Source organism: Somniosus microcephalus, chromosome 3 (assembly GCF_052327205.1).
Source record: "Somniosus microcephalus isolate GS21.2 chromosome 3, FLI_Smic_1.0, whole genome shotgun sequence".
Taxonomy (NCBI): Eukaryota; Metazoa; Chordata; class Chondrichthyes; order Squaliformes; family Somniosidae; genus Somniosus; species Somniosus microcephalus.
This window is the reverse complement of record NC_140989.1, coordinates 178,958,644-178,985,745: the sequence shown is the minus strand read 5'-3', so window position 1 is coordinate 178,985,745 and position 27,102 is coordinate 178,958,644. Positions and strand designations below refer to the sequence as shown.

At 44.5% G+C, this 27,102-nt stretch overlaps 1 protein-coding gene and 1 non-coding gene across 2 annotated transcripts in view; one reads left to right on the top strand and one right to left on the bottom strand.

The window, feature by feature from the left end:
• prkn (parkin RBR E3 ubiquitin protein ligase) overlaps positions 1 to 24,133 on the bottom strand; it is a 2,088,612-nt gene extending 2,064,479 nt beyond the window's left edge. The window contains exon 1 of the mRNA XM_085981987.1: positions 23,949 to 24,133. Coding sequence (XP_085838113.1) covers positions 23,949 to 23,955 — 7 coding nt within the window. The 5' untranslated portion in view covers positions 23,956 to 24,133. The remainder of the gene's footprint in view (positions 1 to 23,948) is intronic.
• On the top strand, positions 23,674 to 23,745 carry trnad-guc (transfer RNA aspartic acid (anticodon GUC)). The gene has a single exon. It is a non-coding gene; the product is annotated as a tRNA-Asp (tRNA).
• Positions 24,134 to 27,102: the final 2,969 nt, after the last annotated feature.

Below are 27,102 nucleotides of genomic sequence, written 5' to 3'. Positions count from 1 at the left end.
AGAACTATAGTTGTGCACGATTTCCTGCCCCGGATGATGGCGAGCTCCCATTGGTAGGCCGATCTGGACTTGGACCTTTTTACGTGTAATTAGTTAGGATGACCTCGCAAAATCTTGTACAGTTAAACCAGCATGACTTTGGCAAGCGCAAAGCTTGCTGAGTGCTGGGACCTAAAATCCAGCTCCAGAATGGTACCTAGACAATTGAATAGCAGGTCAGGTCTCACTGAAAAATGTCACATTTCTCAAATGTCATTTGTTATAACTAAAGATTTTTTTTAAACACGAGACTGCTCAATCTCTGAACTAGCCAATCAGGAACATGCCCAACAAGATCCAAATCAAAATGATCATGGGTCCCAGTGCAGGACCTTCATAGCACTGCTTTATAATGATAATACTTGCATACTCCAGAAGGTGACTGTTTAGGAGTTAAACAGCAGCCCTTTCATGTAGTTGCCATAGTTTTAACTATTTTGATTTCATTTTATTTTTTTTCTTTATCTTTCATGTTCTCATTTTAATTTCTTTCCTATCACTTTTACAATTTTCTTTGTTGAATGTCTCATATCCAATTTGCTTTTATTCTTTATTTATTCATCTCCCTGATTCAATTTTCTTTCAATGTCCTTTACATGTAATCACTTCACTTCTTGCCCTTGATCTCGCTACATCATTCTTGATTGTATTTTCTCAATCTCTCTGTTTCAGTTTAGATTATATTTCTTCTGCCTGTCTGTAGCTCATCTTCATCACTCAGCTTCTAGTGTGGTTATATCTGGTCATTTCAAATGCCAGACCTTAGATTCATTTCTGTTCCCATGATTTGTAACAGTCATTTCACTCTCACTAGCGACTACAGACAAACTCTGCCTACAAAAAAAATAATGTCCTCAACTTGCAGAGAGTACAGAAAACAAGAGACGTCATGGGAGTAGCAAGTAGTAATAGTAGCAGCTAGGCTGAGACCCACTGTACAAATGGGAGCAATCTGTCGAAACAACAGCTGAACTCAGCAATAATCATCATAAATCTGTCCAGCAGTGGAAATTCACCATTTTCTTCCAGCATGCAAGTGAGATGATCTTTTAAACTAATTAACCAGGATGTTTTGCCCAATAAAGGACACTTGAACAGTTTCCCAAAACTCAGCCTTCTTCTTTAATTTTATTACTTTTTAAAAAAATCATGAGGAAAATTAAAAATATATTCCATTTATTAAATTAGTTTTCAAAGAGATAAGGTTATCATACTGAAGAGCTTTTAATAGCAGGATCAGTTCTCGAATAGCTTGTTCCAAAACTCCCTTTCGATATCCCCTATATTGAGCACTGAGAAGGTTTGTACTACTCTTCTTAGACAGTCCCTCGAAACCGAGGATGACTTGCTTCCACATTAAAAATGAGTTCTCAGGTGACTGATGCATCCAATGTGGGACCTACAGTCTCTGTCACAGGTGGGGCAGACGGTGTTTGAAGGGGCGGGTGGGTGGGGTGCTTGGGTTGACGTGCGCTGCTTGCGCTTGGCTTCCGCTTGCTCCCGGCGAAGTGACTCGAGGTGTTTGGCGCCTTCCCGGATGCTTCTCCTCCACTTTGTGCGGTTTTGGGCCAGGGATTCCCATGTGTCAGTGGGGAGGTTGCACTTTTTCAACGAGGCTTTGTACTACTATGTAAATTATATATCTGCAATATAATCTAGAGTAGGGCAATTTTAATACTTTAATATTTTTTCAGTCACTATCAGTACTTCAGTGGCATGGATTATATATCAATATTTATATCAAATGTACACAAACACCATGAATATATCTCACTAATAACTCACAGCAGTACTACCCTGTGTATACTATAACAGAGCCAGCTATCTGAGCACAGCAGAGTAGCAATGCTAAAGAAGGCGGAAGCTCAGGTGTGCTACCTGGTCCGTGAAGACCTGTAGAAACAGTCAACCATCTGCAATGGCACCGAACATCATCACAATATGTTTTGGAACAGGCCATTCTGGATTCAGTAATGAACCAAAATTAGTTAACAATCTGGTAGTAAGGGAATACAATATGAATTTGATGTTTGAGAGGGTGAAGGGAGAGTCAAAAACCAAGGTTTTAAACTCAAATAAGGCAAACTTCAATGGGATGAGAAATTAATTAACTGCTCTAAACTGGGCTGAACTGTTAATGGGTAAACCTTCAGACAGACAAACAGTGGGAAGTATTCAAAGAAGAATTTGGTACAATATAAAACCAGTACACACCCCTAAAAGGCAAAGGCTCCACTTGTGGAGTTCAGCAACCATGGTCAACAAATGAGGTAAGAGGCAGTAAGTATTGAGCTAAAAGACAAAGAAAATTTAAAATTCAGTAGACTGGGAGAGCTATGAAAAGCAACAAGGGGATACAAAGAAAGTAATAAGATGTGCAAAAAGGAAATATGAAAAGAATTGCAAGGGATATTATACCCAACAGTAAATGTTTGTATGTAAATAAATAAATAAATAAATATATTATATATATATACACAAGAAACTCTCTTTTTACCAGCACCTAAATAACCGTAAATCTCTCTTAACCGGCAAAATTCAGGAGTAGGTTCAGGTAAGTTTTACTTCATATTAATGGCCGTGTAACCGGGGTTCCTGGATCTGTGACAGTGTAACCGGGGTTCCTGCACCTGTTGCCATGCAACAGGGACGCCTGGATCTGTGGCCGTGTACGGGGCTCTCGTAGCTTAGTAAGTATACCTCTCTGTAATCCGGACTTTTTGATCAACCGGCACCACGCCGGTCCCGTTGGCACCGGATAAAAAAGAGTTTCCTGTACATACACACACATTAAGAGAAAGAGTGGTAATGGGGAATGTGGGCTTACTTTGGATACTTTGTATCCATTTTCACAGTGGAGGAAGAGGACAAAATACCAAAAATAACAGTGGTACAAGGGAACCTAAAAATAAGTCAAGGGAAGGAACACAGTGGAAGTAAAAAAAAAAAGGTAATGGAGAAAATAATGGGACTTAAGATCAATAAATCTCCAAAACCCAATGATTTCTACTCCATGGAAATAGGGGAGGACATTTCAGGTGCGTTTGTAATAATTTCCCAAAGCTCTCTAGATTCAAGAATTGTGCCCTTAGATTGGAAAATTGCAAATGTCTCTCCATTATTTAAGAAGAATAAGAGAAACTATGTAACTTCAGGCCTGTCAATTAACATCAGTTGTAGGGAAGTTACTGGAATCTATCATCAGGGACAGAGTGACTCAGCACTTGAACAAGTATCAGCTGATCAAACAGAGTCAGCATGGATTTGTAAAGGGTAAGTCATGTGACATAATAAAACTCACTACGCACTTGGTTCGAGTATTAAAGCAAGGCTTTAATCAACTTGTTTCAGAACATGGAGGTCTAGTTGTACTTCACTAGTTCCTGTCTTACAAAATGTCCCTGGGCAAGCTGGGCCCACGCCCGAGTATTTATACTCCTTGGACGGCGCCACCAGCTGGCCGTCCAGTGTTATTTCATGAGTCGTTTCTTCATGATGATGAGATTTATAACATCATGTCTGCTTAATCTAGTTGAATCTCACTCGGGGCTCGGATTTTTGCCAGAGCTCTGACTTACCTGGTAAGTCAATGTCCTAATGGGTAGGATGGTATAAGCTGGAGAAATGGTAGGAAGTTGACCAGTGCTCTATGGCGCTCAGATGTACTGCTTTAGCTGGTTAAATTTCTGTGATATTCCTACATACGTTTGGAGGTTCTCAAACTTTGGTTTTTGCTAACTGCAGCTAAGATCATGTAGGAAAATGGAGAATTTCCCTATGGGAGGAGAGTGTGTACTCTATATCAGGCAAACAAAGTGCTGGATTTTGCCAATGGGGAGCTTTTGGAGGCAGGACTCCCACTTGTCAGGTTTCAGTCCCTCCTCCATCGACTTCTGGTCAACCCACGCTATTTTTCCTTGATTGGCCTTGTTAAGCCCACCCAGCGGGTTTGGCAGGCCAATTAAGGGAAAGCCGGTTACAGAAAACATCAACGTATGACGTTTCATCTGTCAAAAATTTTTGACAGATGAATTGTCATCGTTTGACAGCTCTGTGAAGCTGTCAAACAGTGACATTCTCTGTAGTTTGATGAGTTCTTGAATTCAAAACCTCATCAAACCTCTTTCTTTTGTAGAAATTAGATGGTTGTTGCATTGGAGAATGCAACGGCCATCTGTCATCTCTGCTGCGGCGGTGCAAGACTCTCCACATACCCATTGATTGAAGCCTGCAGGAAGAAACAAAGGTAAGTACACTTTTTCTAACACTTTGCACTTACCTCACATACTTACCTCTCCACACTTGCACCCATCACTTACCTTCACAGTGCACTTTTGCAACCCCCAACCCCCGCAGACCCACTACTCGCCTGGTGACCCTGGCGGGTTTCAGAGCCTGCACTTATGTGGGTAAAATGGGGATAATCATCTTATCTGCCTGTTAACTACCTGTTAACAGGCAGTTAAGTGGCTGTAATCCCGTCCCGCCTCCAAGGAGACGGGATCTGGCGCGGGACGGCTTCTCGCCTCCTGGCAAGATGGCATGGAGGTGGCTTGGGTGCGGGTTGGGCACCTGCCCCCAAATTCTGCCATTTTCCGGGGCGACCCGCCTCCCCAGGGCTGGCAAAATCCAGCCCAAAGTGTCTACTGATGTGAATTTCTCAGTAGATTGGCTGGGAGACTATTAAGTGGTGATGAATTACCACATACGACAGTTTCACATACCCCGTTTCAAAATGGGTGCTGCAACTGAGGCCCCATTATTATTTCTTAATGTGGGATCCCTTTGTACCTGCTGCTTATTAACCCCTAGTAAAGCTGCACAGCAAGGTTGCTGCATTTCTCATTTTGTCAGTTTTGCTGCTTAGGTACAAATAGACTTGAATCTGGAATAACCACCTTCTTAAAGCTTTACTGCAGCTACTAGCTCAGACTGTTTGCCCATTCTGTGCTGCCTATACCAGGAATTCCTTCGGCCACTCCTCAGTTTGGAAGAGGATCAGGAGGTATGGCAAACAGATACATTGATGATTTCTACATTTATGTATGATCCATCCTTATGTTGTTATCCATCTGTGTAGGGTGAGACATTCCTATTGCAATGCCCCTGTAAGCAAAGTCAATGTAGTCCCTAGGAAGCCCTCAAAGTAGTGTGCCCAATCCTGCAATCTACTTCCACGGCAGGGATGGCCCCATTGATGCCTGTATGGTAATGCTGTCTCAAGCTTTGCTTCCTTTGAACAGCAAAGGATGTGTGCTTCATTTCATGGTTCAAGGCACAGTTGCATCATGCAAATCAAATCAAAGATGCCTTTTTTGCACAAAGTACTCAATTTATCCATTCGTGCCTCGAAAGTAATCCGCACAACTCTACTCTGCAAAGGGGACTTACCAAGACCCAACCAAAAAAGCAGGAGACATACCTGCACATATAACCAGTCACACAGCTACAATGCACATGTCATCTGTAAAGGATTATGTGTTCCTGAAACAGCCAATGCACAACTGTCAACTCCACATGTGGCCCACACCTTGGCAAAACTAACAATCTTGGTCACTGCCTTGAGCTTTACATTGTGAGCAAAATATTGGGATAAAAATAATTCCTCTGCATTTTCTGGGCAAGCTGCAGGTTTGGAAAGTGTCTGAGATAGCCATTGTCCATTAGGGAAGAGTGCCATTGTCCTGGACTAAGGGGGAATTCGACATTGTTGATATTTCTTCTGTCAGTTCCGAAAATGGCAGGGCACCTTGTTTTACAGACAGGGCTGTGGAAATCCTACTGGACCAAGTTTGGGATAGGAGGGACATTCTGTTCTTCTTGGATTAATGCTATGGGTCTCAGAGAATTGGAGGTCAGGCTTGGCAGGAGGTCTCTCGCCAGGCCAATGTCAGACCGAGGACCTGGCAGCCGTGCTGAAACTCAAACATCTCACCAGTTATACTAAGGTAGGAAACCACACTCACAGTTCTCGATGTTACAACTCTGCAATGCATAACCCCTACCTTCACCTCTCCCCCAATCAGTCATGTCCTTGGAGAATTCCCATGGTTGTCCATGCAGGGAAGACTTTGTTGCACTTCTTTTCTGCTTCTTTTGACACTGAAAAGCTGCTCCCTTGACACATCCTTCCATCTGTTATAACAGTATGATTCTTGTTCTTGTCATCATGCACACACTGATATCAGCAGGCTGATACATAATGAAGGAAGAAAGCCCTTTTGGCAAGGTCAATTCTTTATCCCTCCTACTCTTCTCACAGGAGAGTCCTCTTGCCCATAACAAAAGGGAGGTGTACTGCCTCTCCCCCAACTCCAGACACTCAACCCTTATAAATAAGTTGTGCTAGAAATCGTGGGCAGGCACATTAGACAGAAAGTACTAGATGTGGAAGCTGGAGGCCTGCTCCCTGATGAGGGTATGTTTACACATTTTGTGCTTACTTTTTTCATGTACAAACTCCTTCCTTCACAGTTACCAAAAAAAACGTTGAATTTTGAAAGCAAAGGCCCTTCGAGGTAATCGGATAAGAAGGGAAAGCAAGAAGAAGAGGGGAGGAAGGAAACTGGTTGAGGGTGAGAAAGCCTCTGACCTCTTGCTACCCACCTAGAGATAGCAAGTGGGAGTGGAGCTTATTAGATGGAGTTAAGGGTGAGGTGAGCGATGGAACAAGGGGAATGAAGAATATGTGTTGAGTGGATCATTCAAAGAGGAAGAGGTAGAGATATTGATGGAGTGAGTGGATGGTAGGAAGGGGAATGGGTAGTGGGAAGGTGAAGGGGCAGACAATGTAATGGGAGCAAGTGGGTGGAGAAAGCATGAGTGATTCGGGGAGGAGATGGGAAAGGAGTGGCTGAGGGCCACATTTTCTTTGCAACCCCCATCCCAAATACAGCCTGCAGCCATTGGTGGCTCCTTTCCCTGCCGCATCACACCATGACACCCACCACCTCCCACCTGAAAGGAAGGAAGAAAAGGACAGAGAGAAGCAGAAGAGGACATAAATAGAAGCAAAAAAGAGTTAAAGGGAGAGAAGTAGCAGAGAAAAGAGAGACAGACAGAGAGAATTAGCAACACAAAGACATCGCAAGCAGACAAGAAAGTGACCATATTCTCGGACATATATGCAACACTATAGGAGATGGACTAGTATATAATTAAAATCAGTTTTGGAACCTGCCTTTTTGCATGCCCTTTCCTTTCCAGCTACAGGTTATAATTAGGAAAACTGACAATTAAGCGTAGAATATCTTTGTTTTACAACATCAAACATGCTTAATATGCCATGAACTGAGAATATCCCTGTCCCGCACCTCTACCAACTGTACTATTCGATCAGTAAGACCAGCGGTTTACAGACGAACAATGCAAAAGTGTCAAGATAGGAAAAGACTAAATTGGTCCATTCAGCTTGTCCCATATAGTCACCATGCCTAGTGCATCATGCTACAGAGACTCCCTACCTACCCAGAGCCATGTAATCTCCTGGGAGAGGCAAAAAACAAATAAAAACCCAGGCCAATTAGGGGGAAAAAATCTGAAAAATTCTGCTCCAACCCTTTTAGGTAATTAAAACGAGTCCAGAAGACCACATTGACCCCAACTTATATTATAGGGTACCTCCATTCTTGTACGAAGTGGATCTCCCCTCACCACCACCTCCACCCACCACCCCCCCCCTCAACCCACCGCCCCCACTCAGCCACAAACCAGTCCCGCTGTCTCGTTTCAAAGAAAAATGGATGCAATCACAGATTGGTCATCCCCAAAATGGAGGTTAAAAAAAAAAATCACAGAATTCTGTATAATAAAAATTAAGTGTCTTATTCAGTGATCGGAAATAAGTGAATACCCCTGTTCCACATCTCTAACAAGTGCAGTACTCCATAACATCTGTTTTATACCTTATTGACCATAAAACTTCACAAATAGAGAATGGGGAAAAAATTCAGTTGCTTTGCGCCTCCCGTTAGCGCCCTAAGAGGGCGCTGATGGGGCGCAAAGCAACCAGCGCCCGGGCGCAGCGATGCTTGCGCTGCTCGCGAAATTGACCAGACATTTTGCAGCGGCGATAAACACTACCGCCACGGTCTCCTGCGCCCGCAGATCGTGACTTCAGTCGAGCGTGCAACGCCCCGGACCGGATATTGAGTGACGCCCCCTGCCTTTCCGCCTGCCGCTAGCAACAACAGGTTGAGGGGAACGTTTTACAGTCGGGAAGGGACTGGGGGAGCGCTATTTAAAGGCGACCGCTTCCTGCCTTTTTTTGTCGGCAACATTTTTGCACCACGCATTCTGAGAGAAAGAGAGACTTCTGGAGAGATTCAACGCTGTGTGAAGGAGTTTTGGGTACTGAGCAGCACTTTGCAGGTTAATTTTGATTTGATCTTCCTTGCATAGATTTAGAAGAGACTATGGGGGCTGCACTCTGAGCTCTTTCCCTGGGTCCCTCCATTGTTCTTTCCAGCAGATTTGATGTACAGGTCTCTCCAGGTAGAGATTCAAAGCTGCAATGAGCAGGGTGTGGATGGAGAGCAAGATCGACCCTCCCCTTTAAGAACTGGCCGGCGCCAGTGTGTCTGTGTTCCATTGCTGACTGACATCACATGAGCTTCGCCAGTGCTCTGAGGTAGCGCCTCACTCCTCGGCGTTAGCGCCTTAAGAGAGGTGTGTAGCACCTGATTTAGCGCTCCAATCACCTCCAGGGGCGATAGAAGACAAGTTTGCAGTCGGAGGCGATAATTAGCACTAGGTGCTAAACTTTGTGCCCGGCCGATAATTGCGCCCAAACAGGGTGATACTGAGTTTCTCCCCCTATATCTCGAGTGGGTGTAACTTTACTCTTTCTCTTCCTCGCGGTTTTAGTCTCAGAATATACCTGCAGTCTTTTCTATATCATAACTAGTAATATAAAGAAATATTACTGAAGTATTTGACAATATATTTTGCATTCAGAGTCCATCAAAAAGACCTTCTCTGCAACTAATCTGCTCATACAGGAAGCTTGCTTTGAGAAATTTCATTTTTAGAATAATTCTCCAAGTTTGCAAAGCTTGAGAAAATTCTCAGTACCATCAAGAATAAACTGGCAGCAATTCTGATCTGCCATTTCATAGGTATCTTTAACCAACATTCAGCAAAGAACACAGAGAAGTTGATCAGGTATTACAGTTTTCTCCATACGTTGGATTTGAGAATTGTTCACCCACTTTCTTTTACCGCACTGTCAAAAAATCTACAAAAGGATTTTGACATTCAGATCACTTGCCAGAGAACTTTGATTTGTCTTGCAATGCTCCCTCGGCCCTCAATCAATTCACTCGCATTCTGCAATCAAATCCAACCAATTGGATCGAGTAAAATCCCATTTTTTTGTACATTTACTTTCAGTAATCTCATCTTGGACCTTTTACTGATATTGTAATTACTCCGATGATTTGAGGATATGTTACCACTGAAAGTATTCCACAGAGAACGTGTAGCACAGCAACCTATTATGGAATTCCCAGAATTAAACAAGTAATTTAAGGAAACTATTACAAGCCTTGGTCGAAAGGGAATTTCGAGCAGGAAAAAGATTAAAAAGGAAATGTGAAAAATCAGGGCACAGCTCAAACTGCAGTGGTCCATTACAAGCAACCCCCTTTCAAAATAAAGTGGCTGAGAATATCTTTTTTCCATTTTTCTCTGCTTTACTTCACTTTCTTTGGTGCCGGCAGCCGTCTTAAATTCACCCAAGTGACCATTTTTCATGTCTCAGCCTAGGCAGTAAGGGGGAATTTTAACTCCTCTCACCCACAGGTGGGGGGCAGTTAAAATGGAGCAGGTAAATTACCCACTCCGTCCCCTAAAATGCCTGATTTTTAATACATATGAGGTGCACATCTGAGTCAAGCGGGAGCCTCATACATTTATGCAGATTGGGATCCTCTTCCCTCATCTTAACCAGGAAGTCAGTGGACCCCTGGGTTGCCAACCCTCCAGGATTGCCCTGGAGTCTCCAGGAATTGAAGATTAATTTCCAGGACGCTGCTGGAGCAGCCCAGGAGAAAAATCATAAAAATTACATAAAAGTTCACTTTCTTTGAACACTTCCATTTATTTGTTGTACAAATATTGGCGATGGGGGGGGGGGGTGTAAATGGTTGTTTCACTGAAAGTCAAGATTAATCCAATTGGGTAACAGGCCCCCGATATTTAGGGGGAGACGGGGAGGATGTGGGAAAGGCTGAAAATGGCCAAAGAACCCAGCAAGACCAGAGACCTGAAGGTTCAACCGAACTCAACGGCAAGACCTCATTTGTTTTGCTCAGTTTCCCACATGGCAGCCAGCCAAATAGACAGCTTGGGTGGCGGGTGGGTGGGAACACCAGTGGCAGGAGCTGCAACTGGGGGGAACCCTTGGGGACGTTCACCGGCAATCGGGAGGTCGGACAGGCCCGCGATCAGGGCTGAGGAGGGGGGGAAGATGAGATGCCTGCAATTGGGTGGGGGCGGTCCCGTGATCGAGGTGGGAGGAAGAGGCTCACGATCAGGAGGGCGGAGGCCAAAAGCTTCCTTGAGGGGCCTGAGGGAAGCACTCCAGGAGTGCTGTAAGCGGCACTTAGCTTGTGGAGCCGGCAGCTCCCACCTCCCTTTCACTGCTGGTCTTTCCGACCCCTGGGAAACCCATGCAGCAACTGTAAATTTTAAATTGGGCTCCCAATTGCACGGTGGGTGCCCGATTAAATATGTTAAGTGTCCCACCTCTCCACGGATATCTGCCACCATAAAAAAAGGTGTGAGCTGTTTGTTGGGGGCACATTCCCTGTATTTAACTCTTTAACCACTCCCACTACCCCCCGACCCCCTCCCGCCTGTCAAGATGGAGTTAATAAAGAGGCCGAAGAGTCTGTTCCCTTTCCAATAAGCATGGGAAGGCAGTGCACCTGGCGGGAATGTGGGCTCGGTGCGGTTTGAGGCAAGAGGTCATGTGATAAAACCTCCTAGAATACAACCCTAGTGGAGCCCCTGCAGTGGCCACCCGAACAGCAAGGACATAGTCAGACCACCAAAGTGTCCCTGTAAGGCAAGTTTAAAACTTTAATTTGAGGGGCAATGAGGAGCAGGAGTGCTATTCCACATCCCACAAGGGAAGTGTAGACCTGCCCTTCCCTGGACTCCACCTCACCCCCCAGCCCCAACACTCCCCCTCCCTTCCCGAACCATTGACTGCCCCAGAACCCCCTTACCCCCCAACTCCCAACCCCATATTTTTCGCCGTTTCTTCCCAGCCATTTTGGTGTGGATGGCGTTGTACCTCTCCTGTGGTTGAGGTGTCATGAGCCACAGTTGAGGGGGGTATTCATTGTTCCCAGCAGCCATCCTGTCGGGTTGATCTCGGGTACAAACATTGTGGGGATATTCGACTGATGTTAGTTTGAAGGCATCATGGCAGCTCCTGGGGAATTGTGCACAGACCTGCCTGAACCCCTTTTTATGGTTGCAGACGAGCTGAACATTGCTGAAGTGGTAGCTTGTGCGGTTCGCAAATGCCCCAGGTTGGTCAGAGGGTGCTCCGATTGCCACGTGCACGCAATCTATGGTGGCCTGCACCTGTGGGAAGCCTGCCAGAGATGCAAACCTCAATGCTCGGTCTGTCTGACTGGTTTCATCACAGGGAAACGTTCCATATATGTTGACTCTTGAAAATAATCCATCCGTCACTTGCTTGATGCACTTATGTGCTGCTGAATGAGACACCCTCAATATGTCTCCTGTCGCACCCTGGAATGGTCTGGAGGCAAAGAAATGTAGGGCGGTGGTTACTTTAGCTGTCACTGGCATGGCATGGCCGCCAGGTCCAGCTGGCAGAAGGTCTTCCTCTAGGAGGCTGCAGATGTCAGCGACCACCTGCCGTATCATCTGGAGCCTCCTAAAGCACAGTCAAGGAAATGAACCTCTGCCTGAACATCCTGTTGGGTGGGTATGGCCTTGTGTGAGCATGGGCCCTATGTTGCTGCCTTCTCTGCTGCCCACCTGTAGCTCCCTCTTTAGCTTGCTCTTGCTGCTGGTGCTCCTTTTCACTAGTCCTGAACACTGCAGCCATGGCAGCACTCATTATGGACTTATCCCTTGCCAACTCCAGAGTCTCAAAATCATCATATGAAGCCAAGTACTGTAACCAAACTGTAGCCCACAATAAACTGAGGAAGCTGCCTGACCTGCTGAGCATGTCCAGCATTTTCTGTTTTTATTTTATGATCTGATGATATTCTCATCCAACACTTGCACGTGCACTCTTTCCAGTCGGGGTCACTGGTAAGCAATCAGAAGTGTGAAGACTCGCTAATTTCCATGGTGCTGAGGCCAACTGTAGAAACCCAAGTGTTGGCCTCACTGAAACCAGCTAGCTCAACACAGACTGGGACCTTCTGGTCTGTATGGCTTAGTGCAGCACTATAGTCCATGCCTTGACCCATTAGGCCATCATGAGAACTCAGAATCTTTCTTGTACATAGTTTGTGCCATTTTAGAATGCAGAACAATCATTGTAAATCACCCCCATTAATTCTTTAATTAGTCTGTAAGCTCCATTAATTTGTCAATTCACTTCAAAATGACAAGGGTATTGGAAGCTGAAGCTCACTGAACTGGATATAGATTGACTGCTCCTGGACTGTTCAGTTAATTACCAGGATGATGCACTTACCTCAAGAATTAAAAATGAAGTCATTTTCTACTGGCAGAATGTATTCTGTTGCCCTATTAGAAGAACACAGTGGTGGTTTCTGTATGGCCCCAATCAATAAACTTATATTTAACAAGCAAGTTGAGCTATTTGCATGACTATTAAATTAATCTTAAAACCATACATGATAAATAAAGTAGATTTCACACAGTTGACATTAATTTTTTTTTCAAACCTAGGACAAAAGATCTCCGTTAGATACAATATTAATACAATACAAGCTGATCACATAAACCTGAATTGTAAAATCACTAGCATATTATGACACCAGATTAATGTGTTGTATAAAAGCCAGATGTAGCCACAACATAATTTTTTTTTTTTTTTTAAAGACAGCAAACTACTGCAGATTTTTCAGGTCGTTTGGCCCTTCACCAGTACCCTTGGGTTTTGGGTTCTGACAAAGGCTCACGAGACCTGAAATGTTAAGTCTTCCTTCCTCTCGCCACAGATGTTGCCTGACCTATTTAAATTTTTCAGCATTTTCTGTTTTTATGCATACTTCTTGTGCGGTTGTTCTGATTAGGTGATGGTTAATCTTTTAGCACGCAACTGGAGAGATAACCAAATCAATGAATTTTATTTTAAGATCCAAATCTCACATAGTAAGATAGGTAGCATCCGTGGAGAGACAAACAGAGTTTACGTTTCAGGTCTGGGACCCTTCATCAGAACTGGAAAAAGCTGGAGATGTAACAGATATTAAGCAGGCACAGAGACTTGGGGGGGTTAGCAGGGGAGGAAGGAATTGAAAGAACATACTGTACTTTTGTACGAGGCAGGAAAGATAAAACGTTGCAAATGGGAATGGCAAAAATCATACTGTTGTGTCGGTACCTTTCTACCTAGACGCAATTTAGGACTCAGAACTCAGATAAAAATCATACTGTTGTGTCGGTACCTTTCTACCTAGACACAATTTAGGACTCAGAACTCAGATTCAAACATGAAGTGCTTTATTGGAAGGAAAGGAAGTTCTGGCAAGTTCCGAACAAAGAGAGCTAAGCTTAACCGAGAGAATACCCAACCATTTATCTCCTGTGACAGCGCCACCACAGGTGGGAGGAGAACACACAATAGAACACACAATACATAACACATACAGCATGAAAAATGGGGGCAGGGATTATTATCTGAGATTGTTGAACTCGATGTTGAGTCCAGAAAGCTGTAAAGTGCCTAATCGAAAGACGAGGTGCTGTTCCTCGAGCTTACATTGAGCTTCATTGGAACAATGTAATAGGCCGAGGACAGAGAGATCAGAGCGGGAGTGAAGCGGTGAATTAAAGTGACAGGCGACCGGAAGCTCAGGGTCACCCTTACGGACTGAACGGAGGTGTTCCGCAAAGCGGTCACCCAATCTGCGTTTGGTCTCCCCAATGTAGAGGAGACTGCATCGTGAGCAACGAATACAGTATATTAAATTGCAAGAAGTACAAGTAAATCGCTGTTTCACCTGGAAGGGGTGTTTGGGGCCCTGGACAGTGGGAAGGGAGGATGTAAAAGGGCATGTGTTGCATCTCCTGCGCTTGCACGGGAAGGTGCCAGGCGAAGGGGAAGGGCTGTTAGGGGTGATTGAGGAGTGGACCAGGATGTCGCGAAGCTCAACATAAGCTCGAGGAACAGCACCTCATCTTTCGATAAGGCACTTTACAGCCTGCCAGACTCGACATCGAATTCAACAATTTCAGATCATAATCCCTGCCCCCATTTTTCATGCTGTATGATTTTTGCCACTCCCATTTGCAATATTTGATCTTTCCTGCCTCTTACAAAAGTACAGTATGTTCTTTCAATTCCTTCCTCCCCTGCTAAACCCCACCCCCGGTCTCTGCACCTGCCTAATATCTGTTACATTTCCAGCTTTTTCCAGTTCTGATGAAGGGTCCCAGACCTGAAACAATGGCCCAGAAATTCGGGTCTCCACGGGTGAGTACGCACGGGGTACTCACCCGTAAGCCCAATGGAAGTGCTGGTTTCCTGCATGCACTGCGCATGCGCGGGAAACCGGCACTTCCGTTCCCCTGAAAGCAGGGGTTCAGAGGTCGAACGCGTGCGCGGGGGAGGCTGTGCGTGCGCATCGAACTTCGGGTTTTTTTTTTTTAAACAGGTTTTCCCGGGAAGGTAAGTCTCCAGAAGTTAGACATGTAAAAAGCAGGCGTAAGGCCTGCTTTTTACGAGGTAAGTGGTGAATTAATTAAAATTAAAACATTTTTTCCACAGGTTTATTATTTTTAAATACTTTAAAGAAAGGTAAGTTTATTTTTAACCCCGTTAGAAAATTTAAAAAATTTCAAAAATTTATTGTTTAAAATAGTTATTTCATGTAATTTATAGTTTATTTAAAAAATGTGATGTTTTTAAAAAATTTATTTGAAGATTTAGTGATGTTTTGGGGCCCGTAGTATTTCTAAGTTTGACAGCACTTCCTGTCAGACTTATGAATGGAGCATTCCCTGCTCCGATTGGCTCTCCATGGCCCACATGATCCCAGGGGACGCATCAAACTAACTGTGCCCCTGGGATACGCAAGCACTGCGTGCCGGCAGCTGGACCAAGCCCCAGATCGGAATTCCACAGGGGCCCACAGCTCAACGGCCGGTGCGCAAGGTAAGTGCAAGTTGGGGGCTTGCACCCGCGGGAAGCCCCCAACCCGAATTTCTGGGCCGTTAACTCTGTTTCTCTCTCCACGGATGCTGCCTAGCCTGCTGAGTATTTCCAGCATTTTCTGTTGTTATTTCAGATTTCCAGCATCCGCAGTATTTTGCTATCACATAGTAAGATGTTTGTTTGGCATTCTCCTAAATCACAAGTCCTATACTCTAAAGTTATCAGACAACTGGTTCATTTAGTGATGTTAAATTGAAAAACGAATAATACCACATGCTTCCAATTTATAGCCCAGGATATAATACTACATTTTACAAATATCCTGCATGGTACTATTTAAAATCCACTTACAGGCAAGGATACTATACTGCAGTTAGAAGAGTCACGTCTGCTGCTATGTGAAGTTCCCAAACAGTTGAAGATATAACACTACAGTTGGAAGAATTTCATGTGTTAATAAAAAAATAGTCCTCTAAACGCCATGGACATTGTACTATGGTTAGCATTGCATATGTTACTCTTTAAAGTTTACTGACAGCCATGATGCTATACTGCATTAAGAAAATCCACGTGCCGCCATTAATGGTTTCCTCGATTGCCATGGCTTGACACAAGGCAGCTGCCTAAGTAACAATTTTTTTTTCTCCGTGTTATAAACACAAGTCGCACTGTTCAGTCGTGACTGAAAAGTAGCTAGTCATTTCCCATTGTGTAGATGAGTAGACAAAATGTCCTCACCAATATTTACCGCTCTGCATCTCGAGAAGCGTATTATCTCTGCAGATGTGCAGCCTTCATGCTCATAAACTCAACAAAGATAATGGAAGTGTGCATTGCATATGGTGTACAATCATTACCCATGGAAGAACAGGTACAGCAGCTTCTTTTCCCTTCCCCACAACTGAAATAAAGTAAGAAATAATTAGCAAAGGGCTAATATGCAGTACTTTTATACTAATGTATGGGCTTTGGCAGAGTTGCATTCACGCAGCAGCGAGTGACCCCTGAATGTTTCTCCCTCTTTTTATTAAATCTGAGTACTGCTGGTCTCCTTTAGAGCGCTAATAGTAAGAGGGTCATTTTTTCAACTCTCTCATGACTGACATAAGTTGGATCCTAGAGCGGTTGGAGTTCAGTTTGTCATGAAATTATGTGCTGGTACCACATCAATAAACCATTGGTACATGTCTCGGAGATACAGTCTTAGAGAATGAGCTGTTAAGTGTAATACGTAACAACCTGCTAAATGTATCGGACAGCAAAACTGAGGTGGATAAGGTGTGTTATTTTGTCATGGCTTCAGAGAGCCACCTCAGCTTACCTTAGCGACTGTTGTCAACTGGCAAGGTGCAGTGGAATACAGCATTAACCCAAAAGTTACCCAGCCTTTGGGAAAGCATTAATAAACTGTCGCAAAAATGATCAGAATGCAAGATATTGCAAATAACAGAACTGGCAAAAATTGCACGTTGCAAAACAAAAGTCAAGTAAATAAAAGTGATTGATTACTGCCTTTAGTAGTGAAGGAAACTGTCACACTGTTTAAACTGGATACCTGTGCTCAAGGGTATGTTATGTCTGAGCAAGTTTCAGCATAGACCTAAACTGTGGGATACTTGGAAGGTGTGCTGCTACAGTTGTGCAGAACAGTGTTTCTCAAACTGGGGTCCACGGATCCCTGGGAGTCTGTAGAGACTTTCCAGGGGCCCCGCAACTGGAGGTAATTTCAAGCCTGCCCCTCTTTATAAATCAGACACTGATTCAGTTCTTGTGAATTATTCTCAATGGCTGAGCCCGCCACCTCAGAGGCCCACAGCTCTCTCACTTTGCAACGAGCGCTCCCTGCCGTTCAAGCAGATTCCTCTACCTGGCGCCGTGACCCGGTGCCATCCTCCCGACACGTGCTCAGAGAGCCTGCGGGGCCCTTCAAACACGTGCCTGAACGTGTTCACTCAAACACGTACAATCCCACAGTGCAGCTGTTCCAGAACGTGCCAGTGGGATCCAGCAGCATCCCAGCATGGGTGCTCATGCCCTCACACACCTTGGCCAGCCTGCTGATGGCTTTACAAATTTTCCAGCACTAAGTGTGCTAATACTGGCCATTTGTTGCTACGCAGTACCCAGAATTGGTGTGAGAAGCAGGCACACCCATCTCACTTATATCTGTAAGTAAATACCTGTAAATGCATGCAGCACTTTCATATTATGAGTATTATATAGTATTATCATTTAGATGGTGGGTCCTTGATTACTAATTGATTTGAAAAGGGGTCCTTCAACCAAAAAAGTTTGAGAACCCCTGGTATATAAGGCCCACAAATACAAGATGTCACTTGTAGTAGTGGCAAAGCTGTCCAGACATTTTTAGGTCAGAGTACTTGTGAAAAACTTGACCTAGTAAAAAACATGCTCACAGTATAGGCTTCAAGCGACATTAGATAGAGTATATATTTATACAGGAATATAAGGACCTACTTCAAGGATTGGATTGCTTCCCAGCGAAACTCATGATCATGACTGATGAACAAGTTAACCCAATATTTCACTCATGCAGAAAAGTACAATTTGCAACTAATGAAAAATTATATTCGAGCTTGATAGAGGCCTAGATGAAGAACAGAATGGAGGAAAGCTCATCAGTAATTGTTGATAAAAGGAATAAGAAGTTATAAATTTTCACATTCAATGGCATTACCTTCGCCGAATCCCCCACTATTAACATTCTGGGGGTCACCATTGACCAGAAACTTAATTGGACCAGCCACATAAATACTGTGGCAGCAAGAGCAGGTCAGAGGCTAGGTCTTCTGTGGCGAGTGACTCACCTCCTGACTCCCCAAAGCCTTTCCACCATCTACAAGGCACAAGTAAGGAGTGTGATGGAATACTCTCCACTTGCCTGGATGAGTGCAGCTCCAACAACATTCAAGAAGCTCGACACCATCCAGGACAAAGCAGCCCACTTGGTTGGCACCCCATCCACCACCTTAAACATTCACTCCCTCCACCACCAGCGCACCGTGGCTGCTGTGTGTACCATCTACAAAATGCACTGCAGCAACTCGCCAAGGCTTCTTCGACAGCACCTCTCAAACCTGCGGCCTCTACCACCTAGAAATACAAAGGCAGCAGGCGCATGGAAACACCACCACCTCCAAGTTTCCCTCCAAGTCACACATCATCTAGACTTGGAAATATATTGCCGTTCCTGTATCATCACTGGGTCAAAATCCTGGAACTCCCTCCGTAACAGCCCTGTGGGAGTACCTTCACCACACGGACTGCAGCGGTTCAAGAAGGCGGCTCAGCACCACCTTCTCAAGGGCAACTAGGGATGGGCAATAAATGCCAGCGACGCCCACATCCCAGGAACGAAGTTTTAAAAAATTGCTTCAACCCCAGAGATCTAAACAGGACTATTAAAATGGAACATTCCTTAACATCGTCATCATCAACAACAACAACAACAACCATCAACAACAACTTATATAGCACCTTTAGTGTAGTAAAAGCTTCCCACAGTGCTTCACAGGAGCGTTATCAAACAAGATTTGACACCGAGCCACACAAGGCGATAGTAGGACAGAAAGAGGTAGGTTTTAAGGAGCCTCTTAAAGGAGGAGAGAGAGGATGAGAGGTTTAGGGAGGGAATTCCAGAGCTTAGGGCCCAGGCAGCTGAGCAGACTGTTTTGGGATGTTGGTTGATGGATTAATATTGGCCAGGACGCCGGTGAGAACTCCCCTGCTCTTCTTCCAAACAGTGCAATGGGATCTTTTCTGTATATATTGGGGAATCAATCTTGGATATTATGGTCTGAATCACTGCTACACACTGCCTTTACAAACAGAGATTTCTGGGCACTTTTTAAATTTACCAGTTACATATTAAAATTTAGATTAAGATCAGCAAAATTACGTGATCTTGGTTTTATATGAAAATTACATGATAGATCACTATTACTGAAATACATTTTTGTGCTGGTATTGATCCACAGTATAATTAAAGAAAAAGAAAAAAGGAGCTTCTATCCCTAAACTAACAAGAGCCTTCTTTTATTTTACTTGTCTTATTATAAACAAGCAAGTTATGGTCAAAGCCGCTAAATGAATAGAAACATGATTGCTTCGGCACAACCAATTGTCTAAAAGATTAATAATAATATCCAAAACTATAGGGAATGGTCCTTTGTTTTGGAGGTCTGTAGATGCTTGATGGGATATATTTTATATCCAAAGCTTTCACACATATCTCTTACAATCAAAAATACACCACAGAAAGGCCATTCGGTCCATCGTCTCTGTGCCGGCTCTTTGAATGAGCTCTCCAATTAGTCCCACTCCTCCCCCTGCTCTTTCCCCAGAGCCCAGCAAAATTTCCTCTTCAAGTATTTATCCAATTACCTTTTGAAAGTTACTATTGAATCTGCTTCTACCATCTTTCAGGCAATGCATTCCAGATCACAATAACTCACAGCGTTAAAAAAAAATGTCTTCATGTTGCCTCTGGTTCTTTTGCCAATCACCTTAAATCTGTGTCCTCTGGTTACCAACCCTTCAGCCGCTGCAAACAGTTTCTCTTTATTTACTCGATCAAAGCCCTTCATGATTTTGAAAACCTCTTAGCAAATCTCCGGTTAACCTTCTCTGCGCTAAGGAGAACAACCCCAGTTTCTCTAGTTTCTCCACATAACTTAAGTCTTTCATCACTGGTACCACTCTAATAAATCTCCTCTGCACCCTCTCTAAGGCCTTGACATCCTCCCTAAAGTGTGATGCCCAGAATTGAACACAATACTCCAACTGGGGCCTAACCGGTGCCTTATACTGTAAAAGGTTTAGCATAACCTCCTGCTTTAAGATTAGCTTTATGTCATTTTCCAAGTATTACTTGTTTTTAAAATAAGTATATGAATAAAAAGGTTATTTCTATCAGCCTTCATTGTCAGTTGCCGTAGCTGTTTCAAGTTTTAAAGAGATACTTTAGGAAATAATTCCAAACAAATTGACAGACGAGTAAATAAGAAAAAGACAGAAGTCTGATCCAGCCCACGTGAGTAACACCAGCTTGCCAGTATTGTACCATGCTGTATCCCGTCAGGCGACACTCTTGATTCAATGGAAATAAAAATCAGAGATGTAAAAAGGGCTGCTAACTCGCCATCACCCATGTTACAGTATCGCAGAAGGTCAAAATCTACCCCACAGAGTGCCTTCGCTGTTAATTCCAATACCAGAACCATTCTCAGAGTAAAGCCAGCCGCCAGTTGATGCATACAAGAGATAATCCCACATGTGAAAAGAACAGGAGGTGACATCCCTAATTCCAACTCTCACACGTTGAAGTGTTTGATACATCCACATATGAAGTATTATTTTGCTCTGGTAAGACTTCCAACCAAAATACGAATCCTGAACTGTCCAATTAGGAGTCTAAACAGCCAGAAACATGGGTTAGGAGGGGCTATCAACAGGACATAGACTCATTTTTCCTGTTAAATTAGCTGGTCTCAGCAGGCACTACAGCTACAAGCTATTGCGTAAATAGCTCTGGACCCATTCCATAATCCCATCTGATTGAGGATTGATTGCAGAATGCACTGCTGCGACAGCAAGCTGCAATTGACACAGAACCAAAATCTGTAACCATAGCATCTTGTTCAATGCAACACTGAAGTCATCAACATGGGAATTCCTGCTACATACTGTATATAGCTTGAGGAGGGGGATACTTTAGTTGCAGTTCTTGTGGACCATTCAAGTCATTCAACTGGAGTTCCAGAGCTCTGTGCCCACAAGCTGCCCATTTGAATTCTTGAGCAAAAAAAACAATATCCACAATGCATACGGAGCAGAACGAAATACACACAGCACTAGGCACAGCTGCTCATTTACATATGGTTTTATGTACCAAATACTACTGTTCAACAAATTCTTACTTCAAGTGGCATCATAACACAATGCAGATTTTATTAACAATAGACAGCAAAGAACAGTATATGTGTTTATCAAAATCCATCCATATATTTTTAAAAACCGAGTGTCTCACAAATCACTTTGGAGCAAGCCGATAGGGCCATGGAATATAGTTCTCACTTACTTTTCTGGGCAGCTCAAGTCAGGACTAGTTTTGCTCATTTTCCTGACACAGAATTTCAACAAAAAAGTTACATATGTAAAGTTATGTATAAAACGAATTAAACCACCAGAACATATTATATTTAATTGATTTTCTGTCCAGAAAAAGCCCTGTCCCCAAATCAGTTTCTATGTCACCAAAAGTTATGTGATTGCAGAGACTGTAGTTTGTCCCACTATCCTTCTTCTATTGTGACATGAACATATTGAGGCATCTGTTATCCTGTAGACAGTGATAACCCGAGAAGGGATTTGGTGAAAGGAAAAGAGAGCTTGTGATTGGTAACTGTGGGCATTTGAAATAGTTTAAATATAGAAAAAAAATAAGAGTAGCCCCCAGAGAAAAGATGTCAGATGAAGTGGGATGACAGAGATGGCAGCAGTTCAATCTATCTCTCTCGATGACAAAAAAGGGAGCACAGATCTTAAACCCATACTTCAGACAATTCTGTCCCACAGAAAAGCAAAACAAAAATTTACAAAAAATTATGAGGGCAGATTCTACACATGCAGTGGCCACAGCTGATGCACTGCAGGAAATCACTGACGAACAGACTTTGGTTTTACATCCCTTAATTTTAATGGTTGATGTGCCCACGATTTTCTGCAATGTGCTCCTGGAAAGCATCACCGCCCATTGAGAGACTGGAATAAGGAACTGACCCTTTGATCTACTCCAATAACTCAGTTGGTGGCAAATTCCTTAACATGACTGGTACAGAAAACATCCAGGAGTGAGATCAGGTGGATACGTGTGTATATTTACCAAAAAAAATCTTGCTAGCATTGCTCACAACTGTTGCCATAGCTACTCTAACCAAATCACAGTGTGGTCATATAGATTTATTTAAAAAAGGGAACATATGCCTATTTTACTTACAGAAACAGGGAGCGGGAAAGAATAACAAAATGAATCAGAAACAGAGACGATATTACGGAGACAAAGTGTGTTAGCCAGGGAGAGAGGTGGAGGGAAACAAAAAAAGAGGAGCCAGAAACAATTAGAAAGTGGGAGACAAATATAGAAAATAGCACATTAAAAGAGATGTTTATCTGTGAGGATTGCGAATTTCTTTGGATATTCCTGTGCATGCTCTCATCCTGATACACATTTCTTATCAACCAAGTTCAGGCCACTGAAGACAAATAAAACATATTGAACTGCACAACCTGTGTATTACCTCTCTGGTTCTTTAGATCATCAAGAAGAAATCAGAGGCTGGATTTCCAAAAGCCTTCTCCACCTTAGGCACTGTTGCCCAGCAGCGGTGACTGGTGTTTTATATAGAGATATACAGGTGATTGCTTGGTCTGTACATTAAATTATATTTTTCTAGGAATCTATTTCTATGGTTCAGCACAGCAATATAAGCTTGCCACAACTTTCTGCCATTCAAACCTTGCAGCCTGGATCCCTTCAATTTTCTAGTCCCAAAACCTCAGTTCTTAAACGAAAAAGCAGCTGTCAAGAAATAATTGGCCCTACTTTATTTTTATTAAATAAGTCTGCAGTTCTAAGTTGTGGAGGCTAAATCATTCATGTTTACCGCCCTATGATGTGGACTCAATCGTGCATCAACTGCATGACGCACAGAGGCCATTACTGCCCACCGTCACCTCCACAGGTAGAGAAATGCAGCCCGAAATGGAACAAGCACCATTTCACGAAGTGTAAACATGGGAGCCACTTGGAGGATTTAATCCCACCAATGTGGAAAATGCACTCAGACTCAAAAGAACTCTGAGTAACTGGCTCTAGTACAAGTGTGAGCGAGTGTTGATCATCAAAGTGTTCAGTAAATAATGCACAGCATTTATGTGGAAAGGCAGTGGATAGCCAGGCTCAGGGACATTGGCAAAGATAGGTGAGAATGGACGGGAAGGCCCCAAGTTCAGAGACTGTCTGCACTGAAAAAAAACCTGAAGATTTCACAAGAAGGAGTTAGTGGGTCTATGTATATGCACACACTCCCCTAGACCTTCTGTCCCCATAAGGCGGAACATTTAAAGTGTGTTAAATGCCAACGCCAATATTCAGTTAGGAAAAGGTAACGAACCTGCAGACCCTCATTTAGAAGCTTCATCCTGTTAGACAAGCCCAATTCTCTGACTGATTTGCTTTATGGGGAGTAGCATGCTGTAAATTACTAACCTGATCCTCGGTAGTATAGTGGTCAGTATCCCCGCCTGTCACGCGGGAGACCGGGGTTCAATTCCCCGCCGGGGAGAAGAATTTTTTCTCCTCCAATTCGGAATTAAAATATTAAAGAATTTTAATTTTTTACACTTGGTGCTTCCCCACACAAAAAGTTATATATATTTTTTTTTAATTTACTTTCTGTAAAGTAAAAGGTGCTTGTTGACCTTGCAGACCCTTGTGAGTCAGTGCTACACCCAACAAGAGCCAGCTGCGTTTCAAGTCGTCACCTACCGATCATTTCTCTCAGCGCTTCAGCTCTCTGGGGGAAGGGGGTCTTGTAAGTTGGGCGGAGCAGAAATTTTATCCCGTGTCAGCTGTACCTGTCTTGACTGAGAGCCTGCAGGCCGCGCCGGGCCGAGCCAGTCTGCGCCTGCGTGCGGCCGTTCCCACCAGCGAGATGCGCGATTGTCACCGATAGAGAGAGAGGAGGTCATAGAGAGAGAGAGAGATAGGGGTCACAGAGAGAGAGGCGGTCATAGAGAGAGAGAGAGACAGGGGTCACAGAGAGAGAGGAGGTCATAGAGAGAGAGGAGGTCATAGAGAGAGAGATGGGGTCACAGAGAGAGATGGGGTCACACAGAGAGAGAGAGGGGGTCATAGAGAGAGATAGGGGTCACAGAGAGAGAGGAGGTCATAGCAAGTGAGAGAGGAGGTCACAGAGAGAGAGAGAGAGAGATAGGGGTCACAGAGAGAGAGGAGGTCATAGAGAGAGAGGAGGTCAAAGAGAGAGAGATAGGGGTCACAGAAAGAGAGAGGGGGTCACAGAGAGAGAGATGGGGTCACAGAGAGAGAGGAGGTCATAGCAAGTGAGAGAGGAGGTCATAGAGAGAGAGATAGGGGTCACAGAGAGAGATAGGGGTCACAGAGAGAGAGGAGGTCATAGAGAGAGATACGGGTCAGAGAGAGAGGGGGTCATAGAGAGAGAGAGATAGGGGTCACAGAGAGAGAGGAGGTCATAGAGAGAGATAGGCGTAACAGAAGGGGGTCACACAGAGAGAGAGAGGGGGTCACACAGAGAGAGATGGGTCACAGAGATAGAGATAGGGGTCACAGAGATAGAGAGAGATGGGGTCACAGAGAGAGAGAGGCGGTCATAGAGAGAAAGAGATAGGGGTCACAGAGAGAGAGGAGGTCATAGAGAGAGAGAGATGGGGTCACAGAGAGAGAGAGGAGGTCATAGAGAGAGAGAGATAGGGGTCACAGAGAGAGAGGGGGTCACAGAGAGAGAGGGGGTCACAGAGAGAGATAGGGGTCATAGAGATAGGGGTCACAGAGAGAGAGGGGGTCACAGAGAGAGAGAGGGGGTCACAGAGAGAGAGAGATAGGGGTCACAGAGAGAGAGAGGGGGTCACAGAGAGAGAGAGATGGGGTCATAGAGAGAGAGAGAGATAGGGGTCACAGAGAGGGGGTCACAGAGAGAGGGGGTCACAGAGAGAGAGAGGGGGTCACAGAGAGAGAGATGGAGAGAGAGTGGTCACAGAGAGAGAGATGGAGAGATAGGGGTCACAGAGAGAGAGATGGAGAGATAGGGGTCACAGAGAGAGAGATAGGGGTCAGAGAGAGAGAGAGATAGGGGTCACAGAGAGAGAGGGGGTCACAGAGAGAGAGAGGGGGTCACAGAGATAAAGAGAGGGGGTCAGAGACACTTCTCCAACATTGAGAGGGAAATTATCCAATTCCAGGCCCAGGGGAACGTGTTGATTTGTGGTGACCTCAATTCAAGAACTGGCGAAGAACCAGACTTCACCAATAATCAGGGAAACAATTACATATTCGGGAATAACCACTTCGATATCCCTTCCCATCCATACAGGCATAACTACGACAAACAGACAAATACTAACGGAAAACAGCTCCTGCAGCTCTGTCGAAGCCTGGGTATGTACATTGTCAATGGTAGGTTCATGGGAGACCTCCTAGGAAGATCGACCTATTGCTCACCTCTTGGCTGTAGCACCGTAGACTATATGATTACGGATTTGGACCCATTCTCTTTCAGAGCATTCACAGTCAAACCACAAACAACACTGTCAGACCACAGTCAAATTACTATGTATCTTAAAAAGACAGAAACAACCAACACAGAAACACAACCCAGTAAGCCTTACAACACCAAAAAATCGTACAGATGGGCCAAAAACAGCACGGAAATATACCAGAAAGCAATTAGCAATCAGCAAGACAAACAGATTTCATTACATTCACCCCTTCTTTAGATTTAGTCCATCGGGGTGATGTTTCTTAAAAGTTGGTATAAGTGAGTCTGTCAGGAGGTTTTGCGGTTCTTAGTGATCGGCGCAAAGCCGGTTGGGGTGCCTCTAGGGGAGTGGATTCTGGTTCCTCCGCTGTCCGGGCCTCCGCAGTGTCTTCCAGGTTATCTGCAGTGTCCTCCAGGTTAAAGTTGGGTATTGATACCTCTGGGCGTCCTGTCTCTTTTTGGTGTAGGTCTTCCTTGGGTAGTCTCTCATCGTTCTCTCCGCTCCCCGAGGGAGCGAGGTCTTTTATGGAAACAGTGTCCTCTCGCCCGTCAGAGTATTCGATATAGGCGTACTGAGGGTTTGCATGGAGGAGCTGTACCTTTTCCACAAGGGGGTCCATTTTATGGCCTCTCACGTGCTTCCGCAATAGTACTGTCCCCGGAGACGTCAGCCACGCGGGTAGAGATATGCCCGAGGTTAATTTCCGGGGGAAAACGAACATCTTTTCGTGAGGGGTAGCGTTAGTGGCTGTACATAACAGAGACCTTATGGAGTGGAGCACGTCTGGGAAGACTTCCTGCCAGCGGGAGGTCGGAAGGCCTTTTGACTTTAAGGCTAACGTGACAGCCTTCCAAACGGTAGCATTCTCCCTTTCCACTTGCCCATTACCCCGGGGGTTGTAGCTAGTGGTTCTGCTAGTGGCTATCCCCTTTGAGAGCAAGAACTGGCGCAGTTCGTCACTCATAAATGACGTCCCCCTATCGCTGTGTATGTAGTTCGGCATGCCAAACATGCAGAATAGATTACCGAGACACTTGATGACCGTGGCACTGGTCATGTCTGGGCAGGGAATGGCGAAGGGGAAGCGGGAATATTCATCGATGATATTGAGGAAGTATACGTTACGGTCGGCAGAGGGAAGGGGTCCCTTGAAGTCCAGACTTAGGCGCTCGAATGGCCGTGTGGCTTTGATAAGGTGTGCACGGTCAGGCCTGTAGAAACGAGGCCTGCATCCCGCACAGATGCGGCAGGCTCTGGTCATTGCCCTGGCCTCCTCGATGGAGTGGGGCAGATTGCGGGACTTTATAAAATGGTATAGTCGGGTGACCCCTGGGTGACAGAAGTCGTTGTGGAGATCCTGTAATTTGTCCGTATGAATGCTGGCACACATTCCCCGCGATAGGGCT